Raw genomic sequence first — 25,145 nt, 5'->3', positions numbered from 1 at the left:
TGTTTGTTTATTGGGTTCAGTTCACACTAGGTTACTATAACCCACTTATATGTTGTACTGCCCTTAGGGTAACGGGTCTAGCCCCCCAGTGTTACTAAGGTAGCAACCCCACGGTGCTATGCACCTCTTGCCAATATCCCTGTCTAATGGTCTGGATAATCGATGCTGCAGCTAACTAGCTATATTTCTGGTTTATTCATATATATCACCCTAGGTTGCCTAACTGTCCGCTGCCACTGAATTAAATCCTAATAAACTAGCCCCCCCCCACAGTACTGTGTACTGTACCAAGAAAGGACATTAAAAAAGATTTTCCAGAATAAAAAAATTAAATAAAATAAGCCATACTCACCTCCTGGATTCCCTGCTGCCCTATTCCCCATAATGTATGGTCTCCTATCTCTCAAAAACTTCTTGGTCCAGAGTTGACCTACAATCATCTGACTGTGATGGTGGTAAGTTTGGCTTTTTAAATAATTTACAGGTAGCTTAACCATTAAAATACATACTTTTGTCCTGAAAATCCCCTTTAAGAGGTTTGTAGAATTCTTAATCAATATCTATGTGTCCTGTCTGCACGCCAAGACTCACCTTAGTGATGCCCCAAGCGCTGTGCATGCTAAAGAATCTGAATGAACGTGTACAAGAATACACTATCATCTATGGCGGAGGCCAGGCTTAAAGGGATAGTCCAGTTCTCCTGATGATATGTTGCTCAACCAGCCTCATCTCTGGGGAAGGTGACTGGATACCATTGATTTATTTTATAGCATCACAGTGCAACTCAAAACCATATAACCTACCTGTGACTCTGAAGGTTTGGGCCCAAAGAATTTATGCACCCACAGTCACATTTGATGCCCAGATCTGTGTTCCTTTAGATTGTACAGTGTTATTTAGCCATCTGTGTGGATACAAATTGAAATTTTATTTGGGCACTTTATGTTTGGATTGTTTTGGTGCTATATGGTCTTATAATAAGGGGAGTCATCAACAGAAGAGTCATCACCTAAACATTAGTTTTGCACTTGACCACATAACTTTGACAATTACTTCTAGACTTGGGTTTGCACCATTGGTACATTGGTACCATTGTTTCTGCCTTGTATTCATTTTTTTGCAAATTTACCGTAGGGTTTGTGGGGGTGATTTATCAGATGTCTCTGTTCTAGTTGCCCATCAGAGTTCAGCTTTCATCTTATAAACAGCTGTTGGAAAATGTAAACTGGGCTCTGATTGGTTGCCATGTGCAACTAGCACAGTTTTACCTCAGACACTTCTGATAAATCTCCCCCTGTGCCTCTGTGGTAACACAAAGAAGGCTTTGTCTCTGGTGACATTGGGCATGTAAGCCTTGTGTCCACGGCCAGCACCAGCACTGGACATACCCGGGCAAGTGGCGGGGCACACATAAGGCTCTACATAAGGAATCCATGCGGATAAGGGGGGCTGTATCTAATAAATCCTTAGGGGGTGAGGGGGATTTATATAAAATAACCATGAGGGGCTGTTTGGGATGATAAACTAGGGAATATTTAGGAGACGGTCTTAGTTTCTAAATTTGTAATGCCGCCACATGAGTTCACTGCAACGGGGCCCACTAAGGCTCTGTCACCCAGGGGCCTACCGAAACCTGGAGCCAAACCTGCTGGTGTCTATATGGCTTTTCATTACAATCACAAGTGAGTCTAGAGATGAGCAAATCATTTAACATTCACTTGGGCAAATTTTTGTAAGATTCAGGGTGATGTCACACATGATGTTTTAAGGCCGTTTTTGGGCTGTTTTTAGTTAGTGCGTTTTCAGATTGGAAAAAACGCATGCGTTAAAAAATGCATCCGTTTTTTAAAAACGCATGCGTTTTTGTCTGTTTTTAATTGCGCAAATTCGGAAAAATGGACAAAAATGCATGCGTTTTCCGAAAACACATGCGGTTTTTAGAAAATGCATGCCTTTTTAAACAACGGATGCGTTTTTTTACGATCTGAAAACACACTAACTGAAAACGGACCAAAAAAGGCCTAAAAACGCCATGTGTGACATCACCCTCAATATGGGACAGAATCCATTCATTCAAACTGATGGTACTTTAATCGTCCTGTAAATCAGTACAGGCGGTCTCCTACTTAAGAACACCTGACTTACATACGACCCCTAGTTACAAACGGACCTCTGGATGTTGGTAAGTTACTGTACTTTATCCTTAGGCTACAATAGTTATCACAGGTGTCTGTAATGAAGCTTTAGTGTTACTCCTGGTTCTTATGACAACCCAACATTTTTAAAATCCAATTGTCACAGAGACCAAAAAAATTTGGACTGGGGTTACAATAATAAAGTATACAGTTCCGACTTACATACAAACTCAACTTAAGAACAAGCCTACGGAACTTATCTTGTATGTAACCCGGGGACTGCCTGTATATAAAACCCTCTAAAAACAACAGTTTATTTTTTAAATAAAATGTTTCTATCTCGTTTTGTTAAACATTCACAGTTTTTTTTAAATATTTTCGCTAAAATGATAATAACTGGAGTCTAATGGGCGTGGTGCCAACGGTCAATAACAAAAACCATCAAAAGTCCGAAGAAATCAATGGACATTTTAACGGTAATGTTAGATTTCCGTTATTATCGTGTATATACAAGATCCGTCCACAGCTAATCAAAAAGTAATCAGAAATTAGGTGCCCGAAATTCTCTGAATAGATTTGTTCATCTCTATTTGAGGCCATTTTATTCTTTATGATGTATAAAACATGTAAATGTCTCCCACATCCACCCAGCAGCGCTGTAAGATATTCCTCATTGATTCGCACCTTGAAAGGTCATGTATTCATGTGACTTGCTGTGTTGCAGTAGTGCCGAGGACTCTCTGCCAACAACGTAATTGGTTTTGCATTAACCTTCAATTTTTTTAACTTAATCTTCAACATTTAGAGTGTCGGCTCCCTGCTGCCCCCGCTCTATTATCCCACCATTCCCATTCTTATAGCGAGGCATACCAAGAATAGAAGTATATTAGAAAATCACTGTGTATACGATGGGTCATTGTACATTGTACAGCTGTGCTCTGAGTGACCATACACATAGCTATAGATACCCAGGCTCAAAACATCATTATATTAAGGGGAACTAACAAGCAATCTGCAGAACCAAAGGAATAAGGTAATAACTGTATAGGTGTAAAGCCCATAGTGGTTATGTCTAGGGTCCGTTTATTAACATATAAACATACATACACCCAACTATATACACATATATACACCTAAGTATATACACATACATACACCTAAATATATACACCTAAGTATATACACATACATACACCCAACTATATACACATACATACACCTAAATATATAAATATACATACACCTAAGTATATACACATACATACATTTAACTATATAATCATACATACATCTAAGTATATATACCTACATACGTCTAACTATATACACATACTTACACCTAACTATATACACATACTTACACCTAACTATATACACATACTTACACCTAACTATATACACATACTTACACCTAACTATATACACATACTTACACCTAACTATATACACATACTTACACCTAACTATATACACATACTTACACCTAACTATATAAACATACATACAACTACCTATATACACATATCTACATCACATCGGGGCACATTTATTAAGCTCTGATGGACGTTGCATGTTCTTTCTAGTAAAAAAAAACAAACATATAAAATAGCACCAAAAAATTGCAATGAAATAATAACAAATATACAGATACCGTGGTCAAAATAATCAACTTTTATTAATCAATGTTCAAGTTAAAACAGACTTTTTAACTTGAACATTGATTAATAAAAGATAATGATTTTGACCACGGTGTCTGTATATTTGTTATTATTTCATTGCAATTTTTTGGTGCTATTTTATAGGTGTTTTTTGTATGTTTTGGGGTGGAAGTCAGTGGCCCAGTACTTCTTCACCTCATCTACACTGTATTGGTGTTATGTTCTTTTTAGTGCAAACTGCTTGCACAGGTATTTAAGAAGGGTCCGCGCCACATTAGTGTCACACGCGACTATTTTGTGTCGCGGCTGCACTATTCTTCATGCAACACAAATTTCTACACTGAAGGGGAGCGCTCCGGTGCTCAGGCGGATTTATCATGCAAAGTCCAACAGAATTGTTTAGAACGCCCTATGTTAACGGTGCACCAAAAAAAGTGGTGCCCTCTGTTTGGGCAGTGCAGGGAGCACCAGACTCATGAAGAACGTGCGCCAGAAATCCTGAAACTGCCGCCCCCTGCACACTACACAGGTAACTGCACATAGTACACACTGTACTGCTCTTAGTAATCTTGCCCCATTGTGATTTATTTTTTATGTTTTTTAACTGTAGAGACTCTTAAAAATTTTTTAAAGCCCCTTTAAGAAAATAAACTTTTCTATTGGGGTCTTTTAAGGTCATTACAGCCAAGTCTATGATTATCTTCCCCTCGCTTTGCTTTTTCACTCCATTAATCCCTCTCAGCCCCACTGAAAACACCTGCAGTTGCTAAAAACAGTCTTGAGATATTATAATAAATGTTTATAGGAGCCGCTTCTCTATATTAAATCTGGAAACACAGCTTGTAGCTCATCTATAAGTAGGAGCTTTTCAATGTATTTTCATATACAATGTATTTTCATGAGTGTCACTACATACAGCTGTGACGGGGAAATGCAGAGTCAGCAATGAGCCCCATCACTTCCATACATTTCCTGATGTTTTATTCATCGCACCTTGTACAACCCTTGGCCTGGAAGGTCCACAAATAGTCCTTGTTTATTTGACTTGATAAGGGACTGTTTACCATTCCATTGTCTTCATCCTGACATGGATGACGGTAGAGGGAATATACATAAAATCTAAAAAAAACATAGAAGCATATTCAATGATAAAGGTCTGGTGATAGTGACCTTGCACCACTAAATTTTACAGATCATCTACAGGGAAGAACAATACTTGAGTAAGCAGAGTGCTGTGTATGTTTCTATAGACTGAATATGTTAAAGGGATTCATAGATTTGTTCTCTACGGCCTCTTTCCTTCTAAAATCAACCTTTATAATTATACCAATGAGCCAGAAGGGCTCTAGGGGTCAATACAAGAGCCCCTCCGTGCTGTAGCTTCACAGGCTGTTACACTGTGCAGGAGCACTTCCCCCCACATTGTGTAAGATTACAGCATACAGAGGGAGAGAAAGTAATTGCCATAAGGGGATACATTGTAACATTCTGTGAAGTTGCATCATGGATGGGCTCAGGGAAGACCTTCAGAGTCCTTCTGGCTCATTAGCACAATAAAAAAGTTGATTATAGAAGGTAGGAGACAATGGATAACAAATATAAGAAGATTACCACAGTCAGTGTGCCTGGATCTATGAGTAAGTGTCATGATGGATTTTAAAGGGATTTTACAGGCTAAAAAATAATGACTACATATCCATAAAATAGGTCCTCAATATCAGATTGGTCAGGGACCAACACCAAGTATCATCACAGATATCCTCAGAAGACGATAAACAGAGGATGAGCAGGAGGTGGACAGCGCCATTCTCTGTAAAGTGGCTGAACAGAGTCACTGCAGCACAGCTCCAAATCTGATCCGCAGTAACCTGGCCTGACCACTACACAGAGAACAGAGCTGTGTGCTTCCTATACTATGCTATTCTAGGAGCAGCAGATCTCTGGTGGTGATGGCTGATATTTAGCACCTATTCAAAGGTTTTCATTATTGAAATTCCAGCTTAATTTCTCAGTTTCACGTTCATTTCTAGCGCGCTGTATACCAAATGTATATGGTGTTTTACACTTTCCTATTTGCCTTGAGAAGGGGCGGGATAATTGTAAAAGTGGTGCAGCTTTGGGCTGCTGTGGTGGTGGTGTGTAAAAACTGTGTACTTTTAGGGGGGGGTCTGCATTGTTATCTTGGATATGGTTCATTTATTTACTGATACAGTATATGTTAGCTTTGGACATAGTGCTATTACCGGGGGAGATTTATCAGAAGTGTCTGTTCTTGTTGTCTATGGAAACCAATCAGAGCTCAGTTTAAATGTTATAAACAGCTGTGTAAAAATGAAAGCTGAGCTCTGATTATATACTAGTGCAGGTATCTCTGGTTAGTTGTGATAGTATGTGGATGGTTATTGTATGTGGACATACATTTTGTATTAATCATCTACAGGTGGTACTTTCTAGAGGAGAGCTACCGTATTTTTCAGACTATAAGGCGCACAAAAAATCCTTTGATTCTTTTAGAAATCAAAGGTGCGCCTTATAGTCCAGTGCGCCTTATATATGAACCGTACTTACAGACAACAGCTGCCTTCAACTGTGCACAGGTCTGCCACCTGCTGGTCATTCATCCTTATAATCAGGTGCGCCTTATAATCCGGTGCGCCTTATAGTCCGAAAAATATGGTAATTTGCATACTTTATTCCCCTGGTACATTGAATGTAAGGTAGATCTCCTCATGACAAATATTTCCCCCCTCACTGGACACAAGAACATCTGAATGGGTAGTACACATCTGCGTGACTTGTACATCATCCGTACCTGTTAATATAATGTGTATTTTGTCTTAGTGATTATAACAGAATTCCTTTCGTTTTAACCCTTGTGTTTTGGTTCCCTTTTCTGTTTTCCCTAGAAAATGGAGACAAGGAAATAGAGAATTTTGAAGGTCTGTACAACATAGAGGGTTTGTTTTTACTCGCCCCTGTACATGGGGAAATAGACCAAAATGAACCCAACTGCAATTGATGTCCTAATGTCAGGCCCTGGCTAACGGAGACTTAAGTTAAAGGGAAACCATTGAAGTTAGGGGTTCAGTTCTACCTTTTGCCTCAGAGAATACAGCATTTTTTTAGGTAATAGTCAAATGGCAAAAGGTCTTATGTAAATGTCCTGGTCAGTGTGCCCTGTTATGGTATAAGGAATTAGTAGCGTGGGGGCCCCTGCTCTGGGACCCCTTTAATGGACTACTTTGTACAAGTAAACTTAAGCTGTAAAAGTCCACCATTAACCTGTGAGACAGCCATGTAACCTCTCACTGCAGGAAAAAGTCACTGTAATACTACTTGGCACTGAGACAAATCCCTAGTGGGCGGGACATGACTTTTAGTTTTTTTTTATATAAAGCACCTCCCCCGAGGAACCCTACAATTCATAATACGATGAATTATATTTGCCTGAAGAATTTCTTGCCATGTTATACTACCTGGCTGATATCAATTGCAGTGCCCCCTGTGTTTGGTGATGTTTGTGTGCTAGATAAACTTTACTTTTCGCTTTATAACCCAGAATGCACCTTGTCCAATAGACTTTACTCTACTTTACTTTACTTTACATGTGTGCTACTGCTGATGAGTATAAGTCCGTTTTCATGGACTGTGTAAGAACTTTTACTACTGTATCTATCCACCAGTAATTGGGATCCATCAGAGTTATTAGCTCAGCACCACATGTGTAACCAAGAGTGTGGCAGTGCTGTTAAGGTGGCAGTGTGCCCTTTACTTACATGGCCTGTGTTTCTTCATACAGGAATGTCATCTTTAGCTGGTGTCAGGTTCCATAGCCTATGCTATGCTGAGTTTAAAAATGCCTTTGTCAGCATTCTGAATCATTTAACTACTTTATTTCTAGTTTATTTCACATTACCTAGCTCCCTGCCAGCAGCATGTGGTGAGTCCTGGGGAGGGGCAGTTTCAGCCTGTTTCTTCTCATATATTCTTCATCTACTTCACACCATGCTCCTCCCTCCCCTGCTGAATGCACATGACAGGAAGTGGGGTGGGGGGAGGAAGCTGCATGAGTGTTAAGGAGAGGAGACTGAGACACAGGCACACACAGGCTGCTGCAGCTGTTCTTTTATGAGGTACTAAAATTAATCAGAATACTGAATATTTTTTAAATCATCACAGCATAGGCTATTGGAAGATATAAAAGAGATACCAAAAGAGATGAAAATAGGTCAATAAGTCCATCAAATGGGTGTAAATTGGTTGGGCAACTGGGTTACAGAATGTTACAACCCACCCGATTACGACTTGTCCTGTGCATAGGCCATTAATAGATTTTGACTGTACAGAATCTAGTTGCAAAGGTTTTAGTTTTCTGCTCAATAAAGGCGCTTACCAGTAATGTTAAGTTATGATCACCACAGGATAGGGAATAACCTATTGGCTATTTCGTCCAGTGCCAGGGGCATAACTACAGCCGTAGCAGCTGCTATGGGGCCCGCAGTGTCAGAGGGCCCCAGCATCCTACCTTCCATACTAAAGAATGGAGTATATATTATATATACACATTATGCTGCACCTTATACAGCATATGTAATATAGCAGTGCACATCTTCCACATTACACAGAATAAATAGGCAGCACTCGGGGAAGAGGGAGGGGACACCAGAACCACACGACTAGGAATCTCTCGTCTCTATTTCCTGCTGTGTACTTCCCCCATGTGGTCAGTAGTTACTGTGTAAGTGTATAAATGTATATATCAGTGTGAGGGAAAGTGGGCCCCATTCAGAAGTCTGCTATGTGGCCCTGCCTCTCCTAGTTACGCCCCCTGGCCAGTGCTGTAGACAGTGAATGGAGCTGCAGTGACCTACTGCATCATTGATTTGGGATGCAACATACAATGATCCTCCGAACGTCACAGGGACTCCCACCAATCAGCAAGTTATCTCTCATCCTGCATAACCTTATGTTACTGGAATAGCCCTTAAAGGTTATCTCTGGCAACATCCACCTTGTCATTACCCTTTTACCTGACCCATAAGTAGGCGTCAAAGGTCACGATTTTGCCGAGATATTCACAGGAGGTTGACCTTAAAAGGGGCAGGCTTAATACAAGCCCCACCCATGTGTGGGTGTTCTCGACTGTTATCAAGGGCTACTTCCAGGGGCAAAGTTTACACTTCCCAGGCTGTTGTGTTTTATCTCGTGTTTGCTCTACATGTTATGTATGTTCCTATTCACCCGATGTTCTCATGTTATGGCATCTGCATGTTTACCTCCTGTCATTTGCTTTGCATGTCCCCATGAAGAAGAGGAAAGATACCATGTTGAAGATCAGTGCTCAGAGGTGGAGGCAGGTTGGTCTCACCTTAGTTATAGACTTCTGTCCCTCTAGTTGCTCCTGTAGTATGGATGGTATGGTTGGCCTACAGTGCTAGGATGTAGCAGAGGTAACACTGTGCCACGGGACAACTCAGCTCTGCTACATCTGTAACTAACACTGAATACAATGCTATGGGACCACCGAGTCTCCTTCATTACCGTCATCTATCCACACTGAGTATGTTACCATTTAATTAGGATTTCTGTCTTAATAGCTGCAGATAACACAATTTTCCATACTCTTAATTACTCAACATGAGATTAAGTTATCGCTTTGCTGCTTTTTTTTTGCCTTTGGCTCCAAAAAAAAATCTAATTGAATTACTTTCAATAGTTCTCCCTCCTTATGACGTGTTACATGGGCACAATACAGAAATCCGTGTAGGGAGGGAGTGGTTGTTGCAGGTGAACCCCACACTGTAAATAGATCACACTGAATGTCTGATAAGAAAACTGGTCATGTGTGGAAAACGTAAGCAAGCTTTAACCTATAGCAACCTGTAAAACATTGGGGCAGATTTACTTACCCGGTCCATTCGCGATCCAGCGGCGGGTTCTCCGTTGAGGATTCGGGTCTTCCGGCGACGGAAGTGCGCCCGATGTCCAGGTGTCGCTGCTGCGCCAAGGTCCGCCGGAGTTCACTGGAGTTCACCATCCGTTGCTGGGTGCAGGTAATCGCGTGTTGAGCGACACATTTAAAAAAAAAATTTGGCGGTTTTCCTGAATTCATCGTTTTTTTCCGATGGCCGCGCCCCCCGATTGCCAAAAAACCCGGGCAATTTGGTGCAAATCGGTAATTTTCGGGAAACACGACGAAAAATAGCGATTTGGGCCCATAGTAAATGACTTCCATTGCCTTTAAGTTTTTAAAGGAATATTCCATTAAAATAAAGCATGGATAAACTAAGGGGACGTACTCATAAATCTAGGCACCATGACTGTGGCAATCTTATATGTGTTATCTATGGCTTCCTTCTTTCTAAAATCAACCTTTAAAATTATGCTAATAAACCTGAAGGGCTCTGATGGGTGTTTCTAGAGCTCCTCAATGCTGCAACTTCACAGGCTGTTACAATGAGCAGAGCAGGTGACCCCCTCTCCTACTGCTGCTAGATTACACAGGCAGAGGGAGGAGAGAGACAAAAGGGAGTTAAGTGAGACATGTTCTGCTCCTTGTAACAGCCTGTGAAACTGAAGGGCTTGGGGGTTGTTACCAGGTTGATTAGCATAATTTTAACAGTTGATTTTAGAAGGAAGGGGGCAATGGATATCAAATATAAGATTACTGCAGTAGAATCTATGAGTAAGTATCCCTGGTTTATCTTGATGGATTTTGATGGTAGATTTTCTTTAACCCCTTAACGCTCTGCGCCGTAGCTCTACGGCGCAGAGGTATAAGGGATGTATGAAGAGGGCTCACGGGCTGAGTCCTCTTCATACAAAGGTGGGGGTTTTTGCATAATGCATAAAACCCCCACCGCTAATAACCGCGGTCGGTGCTAGCACCGATCGCGGCTATTAACCCCCCCCTGTTGCCGCCGGCAAAGACGCCGGCGGCATTTAAAAGAAGGCGGCGCGCGGGCGCCGCCATCTTTTTTTCGATCGCCACGCCCCCGAACGTCATCGGGGGGCGGCGATCGGTTGCCATGGTAGCCTCGTGTCTTCTGTTGACACGAGGCTATCTGGCAGCTGCAGATTCATTACAATGAGCCAGTGGCTCATTGTAATGAATGTGCTGCAAAAATGCCATATATTGCAGTACTGTAGTATTGCAGTATATGGTAGCAGCGATCTGACCATCTAGGGTTAATGTACCCTAGATGGTCTAAAAGATGGTGAAAAAAAAAAGAAAAAAAAAAGTTTAAAAAATAAAAAAAATTAATAAAATATTAAAAATTCAAATCACCCCCCTTTCCCTAGAACTGATATAAAACATAATAAACAGTAAAAATCACAAACATATTAGGTATCGCCGCGTCCCAAAATGCCCGATCTATCAAAATATAAAAACGGTTACGGGTGGCGGTGACCTCCGAGGCGGGAAATGGCGCCCAAATGTCCGAAATGCGACTTTTACACCTTTTTACATAACATAAAAAATGAAATAAAAAATGATAAAAATGTCGCACAGACCTCAAAATGGTTGCAATGAAAACGTCGCCTCATTTCGCAAAAAATGACCCCTCACACATTTCCGTGCGCCAAAGTATGAAAAAGTTATTAGCGTCAGAAGATGGCAAAAATTTTTTTTTCTTTTTTGTACACATTCGTTTAATTTTTGAAAATGTATTAAAACACAATAAAACCTATATAAATTTGGTATCACCGCGATTGCACTGAACCAAAGAATAAAGTAGGCGTGTTATTTGGAGCGAAGAGTGAAAGTCGTAAAAACTGAGCCCACAAGAACGTGCGGTTTTTTTTCAATTTTTCCACATTTGGAATTTTTTTTCAGCTTCGCAGTACACGGCATGTTAAAATAAATAACATTACGGGAAAGTAAAATTTGTTACGCACAAAATAAGCCCTCACACAGGTCTGTACACGTAAAAATGAAAAAGTTATGGATTTTTGAAGTTGGAGAGCGAGAAATGAGCCGAAAAACCCTCCGTCATTAAGGGGTTAAAGGCATTGATCAGCTTTTGTCATCTCTTTATATTTAGGTCAAAGAGTCAGTGCTGCTCCAATGCCTTATATTCCTCCCTATTGGGTAAAGCTCTATATATGTGATATAGAGCTTAAATCCCTTAAACATGGGACATAGAAGAAAAAATCAAAGTCTTTGTGACTTCACCCACCACTAGAGGGAGCTTACAGCATATTATCTCATCACTGAGTTCAGTATGCATTAAGCTCCCTCTATTGGTGGTTTACGGAAAGCATATTTTTTTTTATTATTTTAAAGGATAAAGACAAGTTTTCTACATTGTAGATAAGTAGTGGTCCATCCGCCGGGAACCCCAACTAGTACCCCATCATAAAAGCACAATACTAAAAAAAGACATACAGTTTTCCTAACAGTCTTTGTAAAGTTATCATATTTTCCAAACCCAAAACTACATAAACTTCCAGGTCTGGTTGCATCCCAATGTTTTGTGTAGCTGTTCATAAGATTTTATTCCCACACTGATAACAGACATAGATTTGCCTTCTAAAAACTGCAGATACAATAATGACAGCAACTAAAATTTGTTACAAATTCTACAACTGATATTTTCCGCAACAAGGACATGATGGTTGCTCTTAGTTAAAGCTCCTGTTTGCTTTCGCACATATGTATATCCGGTTTTCTTACATGTATCCCATTGACTCTTGCCTCTACATTTAGCGGATCCCCTTTTCATCCAGCGCGCCACGCTTCTGTTCATATCCATGAATGTATCCGTTTGTGTCCTGCATAATATGTCGTAGATATGGTAATTGGTTCACCCCTCCTCCGTAGTCTGTAGCCTTGTATATGTCTTCTACTCTATATGACTGCACCTCCTGGCACTATAGAAGGGGTCATGTACCAGTCTTCCTACCATCTTTACCCACATATTTAGTTTAGTTATACTCCCCCCCCCCCATAAGCAAGTCACACACATTATAGGATTGGATAAAGTTGTCAATATCTTTAGGGATGGGCAACAATTTTATGTGCATGGTGTTGTCCCAATTGTCCCAATTGTAGCCGTACAGAAGCGTTGGGAGACAAAATGGCCTCCTTCCTTCTAAAATCAACTTTTAAAATAATGCTAATGAGCCTGAAGAGAAGGGAAGTACCAGAGCCGCAGGACTCACAGGCAGACTCACAGGCTGTTACAATGAGCAGAACATGTCTTGCCCAACCCCCTGCTCTTTCCTTCATCCCACTGCCAGTGTAATCTAGCAGCAGGAGGAAGTGCAGTTGGAGGAGAGATTGCTCTGCTCAGTTTAACAGCCCGTGAAGCTACAGCATTGAGGATCTTTGGAATCACCCACTGGAGCCCTTCTGGCTCATTATGCTAATGAGCCTAAATAGCTACGGGGGCAATACCAGAGCCCCTCAGTGCTGCAGATTCACGGGCTGTTAAATTGAGCAGAACATGTATGTCTTGCCCAACCCCCTTTCTCTCCCTCCTCCTCACCCCTCCTTTATATGCTGTGTACGTACAGCATTGAGGGTCCTTGGAAACACCCACCAGAGCCCTTCTGGCTCATTAGCATAATTGTAAAAGTAGATTTTTAGAAGGAAGGAGGCCATAGATAACAAATATAAGAAGATTACCACAGTCCCGGTGCCTGGATCTATGAGTAATGTCCCTGGTTTATCATGATGGATTTTGATGGTAGATTTCCTGGCAGACACCCCTGGCAGCGTCTTACTAATCCATCAGCTCCATTATTATACCAAGAAGGAGAAGAGATAAGTGTCTGAATGCCAGGTACAAAAGCTGTTATAATAACGGAGGCTGCAAGTCCCCTAAGAATAAAATACAGGGGTGCATGCTCGGCCAGCGCACTGTTCCTTTAATGGGGCTCTGGGATGTAGCTGTACTGGGAATCCAGTAGAAGAGAGTGGAGCGCTGGTTGAGCGTGGGCCACTCCAGGGGATTTACAGGATCTTAGTGACTGCTGGATAACCCCAGTGGTCAATCCCCCAGTGCAATGATATTCGTACACTAACCAGTGGATAGGAATGTGTCCTTTAAGGCACATGCACACTCAGATGAGCCGTGCATGCATGTACAGTGTGTAAGGGAGATATAGTTGTCACCCCATGCTATCCAAAGTCTGTACAAGCTCCAACTTTTACAAAGCCATATAATCAACTTTCATAGGTCTATACATAGGTATTTACAAGTACATGCAGTACACCTCCATACATGCTGGGAGCACTCGATACCATGCCCTAAACTATAATATTCAAAACCTCTTACAGATGGCGTACATGACCCCCACTGTGTGCTGTGTATGTATCCTGCGTCTAGTGTTATATGTTAATGACTCTTTGTTTTTGATGTGATAAAGATTATGAGGAGAAACTGCAGAGTCCACCTGTAAATGGGAGAAAAGGCAAGTTACCGAGTAGTTTAGAGAACTTCAGATCTAGAGATGAACTTCTGCTCATTCCTTCCAACTTCTAGTGGGAAGTATCCGGATACTGATCAGATTAAAAGGATATGATGAAATGTTAACATTATAGGACTCGGGATGAACAGATTAAATAATATCAGTTTAGAGGAAATCCACCACCAGGATGAAGGATTGTAAACCAAGCACATTGACATACTGGTGTGTGCCTACTCCGGCTGGATCCACTCTTCTTTTAGCTTCTTGTTCTTGTTTTTACACAAAAAATTTTAAAAATTAAGCAAATATGCCTGAGGGGCTCCGGGTTCAATAGCTGTTAATGGAGCCCCCCCGGCTCATTTGCATAATTTGTAAAGTCTATTTTTCATAAACAAGGGCATAAGAAGCTAAAAGAAGAGCAGATCCTGCCAAAGCGGGCATGAAAGTGTGCTTGATCCGGGTAGTAGTATTTTTTACCCAAAATTGTCACTATATGCACAATGAGGGGCTCCAGGCTCCATTGACATATTTGGAGCCTGGAGCCTCTCAGACTTATTTGCATAAATTCAAAGCCTTTAAAAAAAGGGCATAAGAGCGGATCCTACCAGAGGGGACACATACCTGTATGTCAGTGTGCTTGGTTTACAATCCTTCATCCTGGTAGATGTCCTTAGAAGTGTAATAGAAGTCTTCTCTGCTATATTGAGCAGTATTTGTATCTGATACTCCCCACTATACTATTTCCCGTAGTGTATCATGTTTGTTCCATACAGTGATGTGTTTCATTCTGCTTATTTGACCCTCCCCTTTAAGACCTCCCCTTTGTCTACATACAGCAGGCAGCCTAGGAGCTGTAACATAACATCCATGTACACAATGATAGGACACCTTGTGTTTCTCCTATAGACCATATAGATGTCAGGTGGGAGGTCATTATACTCAGAAACCCCTATATTTCAATGTAGGGGTGCAGCCTCGCTGTATATAATAATATCACCTATGCTATCTCTTAGGTCAAGGCTGAATTATATATTCCCATAATAACAATTGCCTCCTCATCTCTTGTTAAGACTTCTGCTTGCTCTCAGTGGATGGAAATACTTCTTACAGACATCCAGTGGACAAGTATCTGTCATATTCTGTGCAAGCACATCCCTCATAGCAGGGTGTGGACCTCTAACATGGATAGTTATCAATCTGTTAATGTCAGCCGAGACCTTAAAAGGGGTTTCCAAAAGATGGCTGCTTTCTTCCAAAAAATAGCGCCTCTTCTGACTGTTGGCAGTGCGTGGTATTACAACTAAGCTGCATTCATCTTTATGCAGCTGAGCTGCAATACCGGCACAAGCCATGGTCAGGTGTGGCACTGTTTTAGGAGGAAAGAAACCATGTTATTTAGCCTCAGAATAACCCCTTTAAAACTTTTCGGTTTTTAATTATGCATGAAATCACTTTTACATGAATGGTACCTCCATATTATAGCCCTATTTAAAGGACATCTACCACCAGGATGAATATTGTAAACCAAGTACACTGACATACTGGTGTGTGCCCCCTCTGGCAGGATCTGCTCTTCTTTTAGCTTCTTATGCCCTTGTTTTACATTTTTTAAAATTATGCAAATGAGCCTGAGGAGTTCTGGACTTTATAGATGTTAATGGAGCCTAGAGCCCCTCAGGCTCATTGGCATAATTTTTAAACCCTTTTAAAAAAAAATAAAACTAGGGCATAAGAAGCTAAAAGAAGCGTAGATCCTGCCAGAGGGGGCACACACTAGTATGTCAGTGTGCTTGGTTTACAATCCTTCATCCTGGTGGTAGATTTCCTTTAAAGAAAAGTCTTCCTGATAGTAAGGGGACAGGATTTTTTGTACATATAGTAATCAGTTATGCAGTATGGGATATGTTCACTAACATTTTACAGCAAAACATAAAAATTGACCCCTTAAAAAATATTTTAAAGATAATACCCTTCAGCCACCAGCAGAGGGCACCAGAGAGCTGTGTAATCCGTGATCAGCGTAGAAGGCTGACGGCTCTGCTCGCATTATACTCGATATAGACGTGAGCTAGTTTTGTTTTCTGTGATTTGTGCATTTGCCAGATAATTCACATTTCACCAGAATTTAATTGTGCAATGTTTCTGCAATATTAAGAAAATAAGAGCTTTTTTATTCTTATTTTGCAGCTAAGTTAAAACATTTTTGCAAATTGTACAAATCAAATTATATAAGTAAAAATAAAGTAATCTGCATGTTTGTATTGGGCTTGGCAGATACCACACTGCAGAGGTATAATGAGCACCATATGGCGGCACACTTCAGTGCCTACAGCATTATAAAACCGAGCCTCTGGTTCTTTGTATACGTCTGTATAGGATTTTGTTTTATGGGACTACAACTTGCTTGCTGTTTATCTGACAGGGGGTTAAGCGATTGATAAGTGGGGGTCCAACAATTAGAATCAACGCTGATCACATAAATGGTGGAACGGTCACCCGATACCCCCTTGTCTGATCAGAGGATAACTCTCAAATTATAGGGTAATTTCAGCCTAATTTCGGGTAATTTATGCTTGCTATAGCTCCTTTTTGAGTTAATGTGATATAGATACATATATCACATGTTACGGCTGTGTCTGGTATTGCATCAGCCCTTCAAGGTGAACTAAAAAGATTAAAGCTTAGCTGCAGTACCCATCACATCCACACTAGAATGGATAGCGCCAAAGACACACTCAGGTGTGGATTTGCTATAAAACTGCATAGGACCGTGTTATCTCCCCATGATCAAGGGAACCTCACACAGCGGTGGGATTTAGATCTTCCTTAATTAACTTATCTTCCTTAATAGTTCTGAAGAAGAAGAAAAAAAGCTCAGGAAACAGGGGAGATGCAGGAGGCTCACCCATATCCCCCCAACGCATTATAATCTGGTGGTAATATGTTGTGGGGAAATACACAATGCATTTTAATTCCTGTCCATTATGTAGTTTCTAAAAACAAATTCCCATTTTAATTGGTATGTGTCCTCAGTACCCCAAGCACTGCTATACCTGCCTATACATATCCCTCTCCATCAGATAAACAGGAGATGGGTCTTGTGAGAAGCAAGGACTGCCACTGGGAGAAGAGGAGAGAGTGATCAAGGCAAGAATAGCAAGGTTCTGGGTGCTGAGGATATGTCCCACTTGCACCAACTGCCTGATTAGCATAGGGATTAAACTGGGAATATCCAGCAAATAAGAAGGAGATTTGTCTTGTGTGAAGCACTGGGTGACACTGGGAGAAGAGGAGAGAGTGATGTTTGAAGGAATAGCAGGGCTCTGGGTGTTGAAGATATGTCTTGGTGCAACAACTGCCTCATTAGCATAGGGATTAAACGGGGAATATCCAGCAGGTAAGCAGGAGATTTGTCTTGTGTGAAGCACTGGGTGACACTGGGAGAAAAGGGGAGAGTGATTTAGGCAGGAATAGCAGTGCTCTGGGTTCTGAGGACACTTCTTGGGTGCGCCTTATTAGCATAGGGATTAAACTGAGAATTTCCATTAGATAAGCAGGAGATTTGTTTTGTGAGAAACAGGGATGACACTAGTGAAGAGGAGAGTGATTTAGGAAGGAATAGCAAGGCTCTGGGTGCTGAGTGCACCACCTACCTCATTAGCATAGGGATGAAAGTGGGAATATCTTGGAAACACGATAATTGGCGGAAATAATAAAGTTATGTTGCAAATTACAGTTCATTTCTGTACAACCTGCTATCAGCAGATTATAATGATTGGGGGGGATGGTGGACTCCCCTCAAACTTCTAAAGTTTGCCTGTCTAAAGAATGCTAATTCAGTTTATAGCTTTGGAACAAGACTTGACTGTGCTCCACGCCCCAAAATGCAGCATTCAGTGCAGGTTTGTTTATAAAGGGGTTGTACCCCTGCAGACTTTACCTCCTTATGTACACACATTAGTGTTTTTATTGCTGGGGTTCCAACCTGCTTTCATTGCTTACCTTGGCATTACATGTACCCCCTGTGCTGAGCATGGGCATTATAGGAGATTTTAACCCTTCACTCACACAGACCGACATGAATGTAATTCTTAATTACCATGAAGTAAATCCAGGAATGGTAGAGAACGTTCACTGGTTTCTGAGAAGTTTCTAAATAGCGAGATTCTGCTCCAGAGTGAAAGCGCTGTTACTTAGAAGCCGCGCCATGTTTTATTCATGCCCTGCATGTTTCATCATATGAATTAATAACCACCTAATGCTTTAGGTTGGCAGTACAATTTTTCCAGCATTTTTTGATAAGTTTCCAGTAGGGAAAAAAATTTAAACATATTTCTCATCCTGTTTCACTGATCTTACCTGCTGCAGCTCTAATATTCAGACACGTGTATTGTGTGGCTTCAAGTGCAGGGTCACCTGTAGACAAGTTGGGCCCAATAGTTGTAAAAGATCAGAATCAGTCTCTTATAATATATCTTTATTCACTTTCTTAAATGTCTCACTCTAGTTTTACCCCTGGTTTTATTCATTAGTAACATACAGAATCCTGTAGGTTTCTACCGAGACCTGACTACAAATAGTCTGTAGTCAGACTTAGAACATACAACATTTTTTTTTTAAATTGATAAGAATCCAATAGGGAAATTGCACATTTCTTATCCTGTTTCACTTATGTTCCCTGCTGTGGCCCTGTTATTCTATTTAATAAAATATGCTGCAGACAATTGTATTAAATTGCTTAAAGGGAACCTGTCAGTAGAAATTCACTTAGTAAACCACTACCGGTATGTTGTCAAGAAGCTTTCTTTTTTCATTGCCCAGAGTGATGGCAATATCATCCAGAAAATAAACTTTCAATGTACCTCCCACTAAATAAGTTATATGTAAATGGGTGGTGAAAAGTGTAAGAGGCGGAGAAGTCAAGCTCTCCCTGCCTTAGAACCTCCAACTGTTGGACCTTATGTACTTTTGTAGCAGATTACTGATGTTCATGGATGCAGGAGCATGAATTACAGTGGAGGGTATTTAGCTTCTTCACAACAAATTGGAAGCGGTTAATTGGGTCTATTTGAAAGGTTTCCTTTTTAAGAACAGGGTCACAACTTACTTCCAATAGCAATAAAATATCCCAATCTGTCACTATGTAACATATCTTTATTGCCTTCTTTAATTAATTTCTCACTACAGTTTTACACCGTTGTATTTTCTACTGATGGACAGAATTCTGGACTTAAAGGGAACCTGTCACCAGGGACCTCATTTTCACTAAAGACAGGTTGCAGCAGCCCTTCACACCAGCAGTGCAAATCTGCCTTTCTGCCTTTTCTAAGCATTTGCATTACAATATAATTGTGTGTTATAACTTACCTTGCTCCCTGACAAAATCATGGGGTAGTCACAGAGGCTGGGCTTTGGTGTGGATGCATTTCAAAAAACAACATGTGACTTGTCTATGTTACTCACTCCTCAGAGCTTGGCCCACACCTTTGTGCTCCTGTACAGCTGCACCTCCTGCTCCTTCTCAGAGGTCACAACCTAGTCAGCCTGACATCAGTAGGGGAGGGACAAGCTGTACAGGTACACAAACATGGAGACAGCCTGCAGCTCAAACAGGTCACATGTTGTTTTTTAAAATGCATCCAAACCAAAGTCCAGCCCCTGGGACTACCCCAGGATTTTGTCAGGATGCAAGAGTAAGTTATAATATACAATTATATTGTAATGCAAATGCTTAGAAAAGGCAGAAAGGCAGATTTGCACTGCAGGCGTCATGGGCTTTTACAATCTGTGTTTAGTGAAAATGAGGTCCCTGGTGACAGGTTCCCTTTAACTAGTGAGCCCTGACTACAAATCAGTAGTCAGACTTGGATAAAACAGATTTTAAAGGGAACCTGTCACTAGGGACATTACTTTCACTAAAGACGGGTTGCAGAAGCCCATCATACCTTCAGTGCAAATATGTCTTACTGCCTTTTCTAAGCATTTGCATTAGAATATAATTGTGTGTTTTAATTTACCTTGCTCCCTGAAAGAACCTTTGTTAAGTCCCAGTGGGGGCTCTGGTGTGCATTAATTTCAAGAAGCAACACGTGATCTGTCTGTGCTGCTCACTCCTCAGCTCTCAGCCCCCACCTTTGTGCTCCTGTACAGCTCCACCCTCCCCCACTGAAGTCAGCTCACCACACTGTGAGCTTTGTTCCTGTGAAGGAGCAGGAGGGAGGAGCTGCACAAGAGCACAAAGGTGGGGGCTTAGATCTGAGGAGCAAGCAGCACAGACAATACAGTGTTTTTTTGAAATACATCCAAACCAAAGCCCAACCCCTGGGAATAAATAGAGGATTCTGTCAATGTGCAAGGTAAGTTATAACAAATTATATATTAATGCAAATGGTTAGAGAAAGCAGAAAGGCATATTTGCAGTGCAGGTGTAATAAGCGTCAGCATCCTGTCTTTAGTGAAAATGAGGTCCCTGGTGACAGGTTCCCTTTAACTTTGTAGTTGCTCTTGCAGCTGCATCTTATCTCAGATTTCACCAGGAAAAAGCAGCTTCTATACAAAAAATATATCAAGGATTTTAATGCATATATTATCATGCACTTTAGGCTTACTGAACTAGAAAGTAAGTGAACCTCCATTTCTGCATTGATGACTAGGAAAATATGGACTCATACTACATGGACTACATACTACATTGACTATACAACTACAATTAAGGGAGAAAAGTATGTGAACCCTGAACCATTGCTCCATAGAGTCTCAATTAATCAATATTTCTATGGTGTCTTTTTAGGTCAGTTTCTTAAATTCATTCCTTTGCATTCAATGAAGAGACATATGTAGGGCCAATGATCTCAGGATGTTGGTCCAATGGGTCTCATTGTAGTTTTCAGACGCAATCCTATCTCGGTCATACAGTATAGAAGGTTCTGTATGTTGTCCTCCATAAGATGACTTCTCCTTTAGATGGGCATGGCCACTTCTCCACCTCTTTTCTGGATGTTGTCATTAAGGTTCACCATGTTGGTTGGCTAGAGGAGGCATTTAGGTCTCCAGGGAGGTGGATGTCCAATGTTCTCCCTATAATTCAGCTCTGTGTAATATCCAGGTTTTGTTCTATTCTTCGCTATCACACCTGACCATCGTGCATTAGGATATAGGTGGAAGCCGTGATGAGCTGATGATACCATCCCATCCCTCATCTTTCCATTCATTATTGACTTCTTTTATCTTGCAGATATAAAAAAAAATCTTTGGTTTTGTAGCAACACTGCTGCCATTCAGCGCTATCCCCCCTCGGATCACACTACATGCATTGTGTAAAATGTGCGCGTGACTTATCAAGTGCAATTAGTGAGATAAGTTATTGTATAAATGTTGGTCCAGGGAGCGTTACTGCTTATCTTGTGACCAGGGGTCAGGCAAAATCTGTGTGGTGCTGTTTCTGTAGGAAAGCAGCCATGCTTTTTTTTATGATGATTAACCCCTTTTAAATGACCAAAATCTTTAATTATTGGTCAAAATGATTTAACCCTTAAAGAGGACCGGTCACCTCTAAAAACGGCACTAGGAGCTACTTCATAAAGTGCTACAAGTTGCTAGTTCTACAACAGATGACGCAGTGTTACACTGCTATTGGAAACCTCCGATAACGATAGTAGACACTGCCGCAATGCACAATAGAAACGCCGGACTGTGCTGTAAGCAGTCTGGTGTATTCATAAGGGGGCGAACCGAGGTTCTGCTTCTCCCCCAGACCACCCGTCCCACTCCATAGGCCGGCGGTGAGAGACAGGCTTCATGCAGCAGTTACCGCCCCTAATCCCACCCCCTCATGAATACACCCGACCGCTTACAGCATGGTCCGGTGTTTCTATTGTACAGCGCCGCAGTGTCTGCAACCGCTATCAGAGGTTTCCGATAATGCTAGTAGTGTAACACTGCTGGGACTGTTGTAGCACTAGGAGCTGCTTACTTTAGTGCAGTTTTTACAGGTGACATGTCCTCGAAGCACTTTTGTAAAAGTGTCTTTGGTTCCAGCAGTGACTTTCTGTCCTTCATTGCTTCCGATTCTCTCCAACCAGAAGTGATGATGTCACAGGTCACATGATCACTGCGCCAACAGCATTACCAACAACATTGAGATTGACTCTGACATTATATCCACAATGCACTGGGGCTCAAGGCCAAATATGGAATTTATGAGAGATAAGTAAATTCTTCAAGTTTTTTGCCTCCTTATGGTTTTTATTTTACCAAAATGACACAGATCAGTTTCAAATGTTTGTTCATTATTTGGCCTCGTTTATTAAGGGTTTAAGACACTTTTACGACTAACTTGATTAAGAAGCGTGGCTTCAGTGAAGGGCGTGGCTTAGATGGAAAAGGGGCGTGTTTAGAAAATGATGCGCATGCGCCAGAATTCTGACGCAGTTTTCTAGCATAAACTCATGGGAGGTGCAAAGGATGACTAGACAGTCTTATACTACATCTCACTCTGTGATAACTGTGGTGCGGTATGAGACTGTCTAGTTTGACTTTGAGCCGGCCTTATCGAAAGTGTCTCAAAGGGAATCCAGTATATCTACATTATAAAACCTTTGGTAAGTTACATGTCACAAGTTATGAACAGGGAACGCTTGGTCGTGAATAATTGTTGAACCAAAGAGCCAGAACCCCCCCCCCCCCAATGTCCCTCGGCTCTGAGATCTGTACTGGCAGTATATACAACATATACATGCACACATTGCTATGTAAGACATCACAGTGACCATTTCTGTGGACCTTTACCCAAGATACACAAACATCCCAAACCATGTGTCTGCCCCACCTTCCCACCCCCTATCTATCTGTCCCGATTTAAGCCGCCTCCCCCCCCCCATACCTCCACCATGTTGTGAGGCTTTGTGTTCTGTCCACTTGCTGTTGTGTTTCTGACAAGTTTTAATTTCTCTTGGTTTATGCTAGAAGTTACTTGGGAAGACCAGCAGAGAAAGGTGAATGGTGCAATAACTGATGACAAACACTTGCCGAGAAAGAAAGCCCATTCTGAGTCAGGTTTGTCAGGGTTTTTGGAAACCACCTTAAAAGCATGAGGCTTGCACACGTATGGCGGACAAGGAGAGCTCATGCTTTTGTAATGAGTGTGTTCATCATGTGCGCTCCTCACTTTGCTGTGAAATGTCTAGGCCTTAGTCCGTGAGAGTGAGACCTATAACTCAGTGTTGTGTATCATCCCCTTTCGAAAAAAAAAAAAAAAAATCCAAATTTGATTGAATTGTAGTAATGATGGGTAGATAATTGGTCCGGTGTGTATTACAAATTGTGGATCTCCATACTACATTCTTTAAATTTTGGTGCTGATATATTATTAATGCAACTTTACATCAGTAGAACCTCACTTTTTTCTTATACACAGCTCCAATGATAATCTACAGCCACCAGTAGGGGGAGCTCAAGAGTTGTTGGCATACTGTCTTATTACATTCAATTTATTTAAGAATATGAATCAAAGTATTATCCAGGACTTCTGAAAGGGTTGCATTGGGGTTTGCCCCACTTTTGACTCTATCGTCATCCTCTGGGAGGAAGGTTGGGCGTAATAGGAAGCCACATACAGTATGGGGGCCTTGAATGGGGGCATTACACAGTAGGGGGCCACAACAAGGGAGGTAATATAATATCTTGGGGCCACTAAGGGGACATTATACAGTATAGTGGCTACAAATGGGAGTATTATACAGTGTGGGGGCAGTTAAGGCGTGTGTGGGCACACTGAGGGGTGGAATTAGGGGTAGGGCCCAAACCATGTGTCCTCATGCTTGTTTATTTGGGTGCAGTAATTACATCATGGTAACACATGACCTCTATAGGTAATCATTAGCCTATTGCATAGCCAAATTTATTGGGTGGCTTCTATGTGAATATCAGGGTTTGGCTGAGGTCTCATATATTGGCCAGTCTGTGGCTGTATACAAGATTGTTGTCCAGGATCCATTAAACTGACCTTTAAGGGCATCTGTTATCAGTTAGACCATATAAAGATGCTGATAGTGTTAGGTATTGTCTCTAGAGATCTGTATAACCATACTTTTGTGTGTGTTGTTAGTAGCAGTAGGACTGTGAAAAAAAAGCATTCATACTCCCCTCACTGGACATGGAACATTCTGGTGCATTGGTATGTGAGATCTTAATTAAACACAGCACAGCACATCCCCCATGAGTACCTGCTGTAGTATTCAAACAGAAGCCTTCTACACTACTGACTCAGGACAGAGGGAGGATTAGTACAGTGTATCCAGCTTCAATCTTGGAATCAGCATTTTTCACAGTCCTGCTGCTACTTACAACACATACAAAGGTAGTTTAGAGGCTGAATAAGTCAAAATAGTTTATGGCAATTGGTTGGGCAAAATTTAAACCTCTGTTTTTGGCTGGATCTTGTAGGTGCAAATGACCACTTTTATTTAAAGGATTTGTCTGGTACTGCAGCCCCAGAGACAGACATGGGGATATTTGTTACTAATGTAAAATTATATTTGATCAACAGCGGCTCCTTTTCCAGAATTGTTCTGCAGTCTATGATTTTATACCATACTTTTACCATCATTTTATGATCATATTTATATTTCATAGCTCTAGTTTTCACTTCACCCATTATATCATGGTACAATTTACATCAGCTGCCTGTGGTATATATCTATTTATCCATCAATCATGTTTCTATTTATCTATCTCTCATAATTGTAGAGTTTGGACCTGCCTTACTTTCTCCGATAATGTTCGCTCTCATTATTGATCCATATCCTGAGCAATTGTCCAATGATAATTGCTGTGTTCATACCACCAGGCTCCGCAGCATTTGTCACGGTCAGGGGCTTTTCACTAGTTTTGTCCTACTTTCCTTTCTCCAGGGTAAATAATAGAGAGCTATTATCTA

The 25,145-nt window shown here is 41.2% G+C and overlaps 1 protein-coding gene across 49 annotated transcripts in view; it reads left to right on the top strand.

Annotated features, from left to right (window-relative positions):
- RIMS2 (regulating synaptic membrane exocytosis 2) overlaps positions 1-25,145 on the top strand; it is a 443,591-nt gene that overhangs the window by 331,620 nt on the left and 86,826 nt on the right. For 38 of the 49 annotated variants that reach the window (XM_072151364.1, XM_072151362.1, XM_072151350.1 and 35 more), the window contains 4 exons: positions 6,700-6,732; positions 9,103-9,150; positions 14,168-14,212; positions 23,174-23,263. The exons of 6 other annotated variants lie outside the window; for them this stretch is intronic. In XM_072151364.1, coding sequence (XP_072007465.1) covers positions 6,700-6,732; positions 9,103-9,150; positions 14,168-14,212; positions 23,174-23,263 — 216 coding nt within the window. The remainder of the gene's footprint in view (positions 1-6,699; positions 6,733-9,102; positions 9,151-14,167; positions 14,213-23,173; positions 23,264-25,145) is intronic. 5 more of the 49 variants (XM_072151368.1, XM_072151365.1, XM_072151355.1 and 2 more) reach the window with 4 other exon arrangements.

Source organism: Engystomops pustulosus, chromosome 5 (assembly GCF_040894005.1).
Source record: "Engystomops pustulosus chromosome 5, aEngPut4.maternal, whole genome shotgun sequence".
Taxonomy (NCBI): Eukaryota; Metazoa; Chordata; class Amphibia; order Anura; family Leptodactylidae; genus Engystomops; species Engystomops pustulosus.
This window is presented reverse-complemented; position numbering and strand designations above follow the sequence as displayed.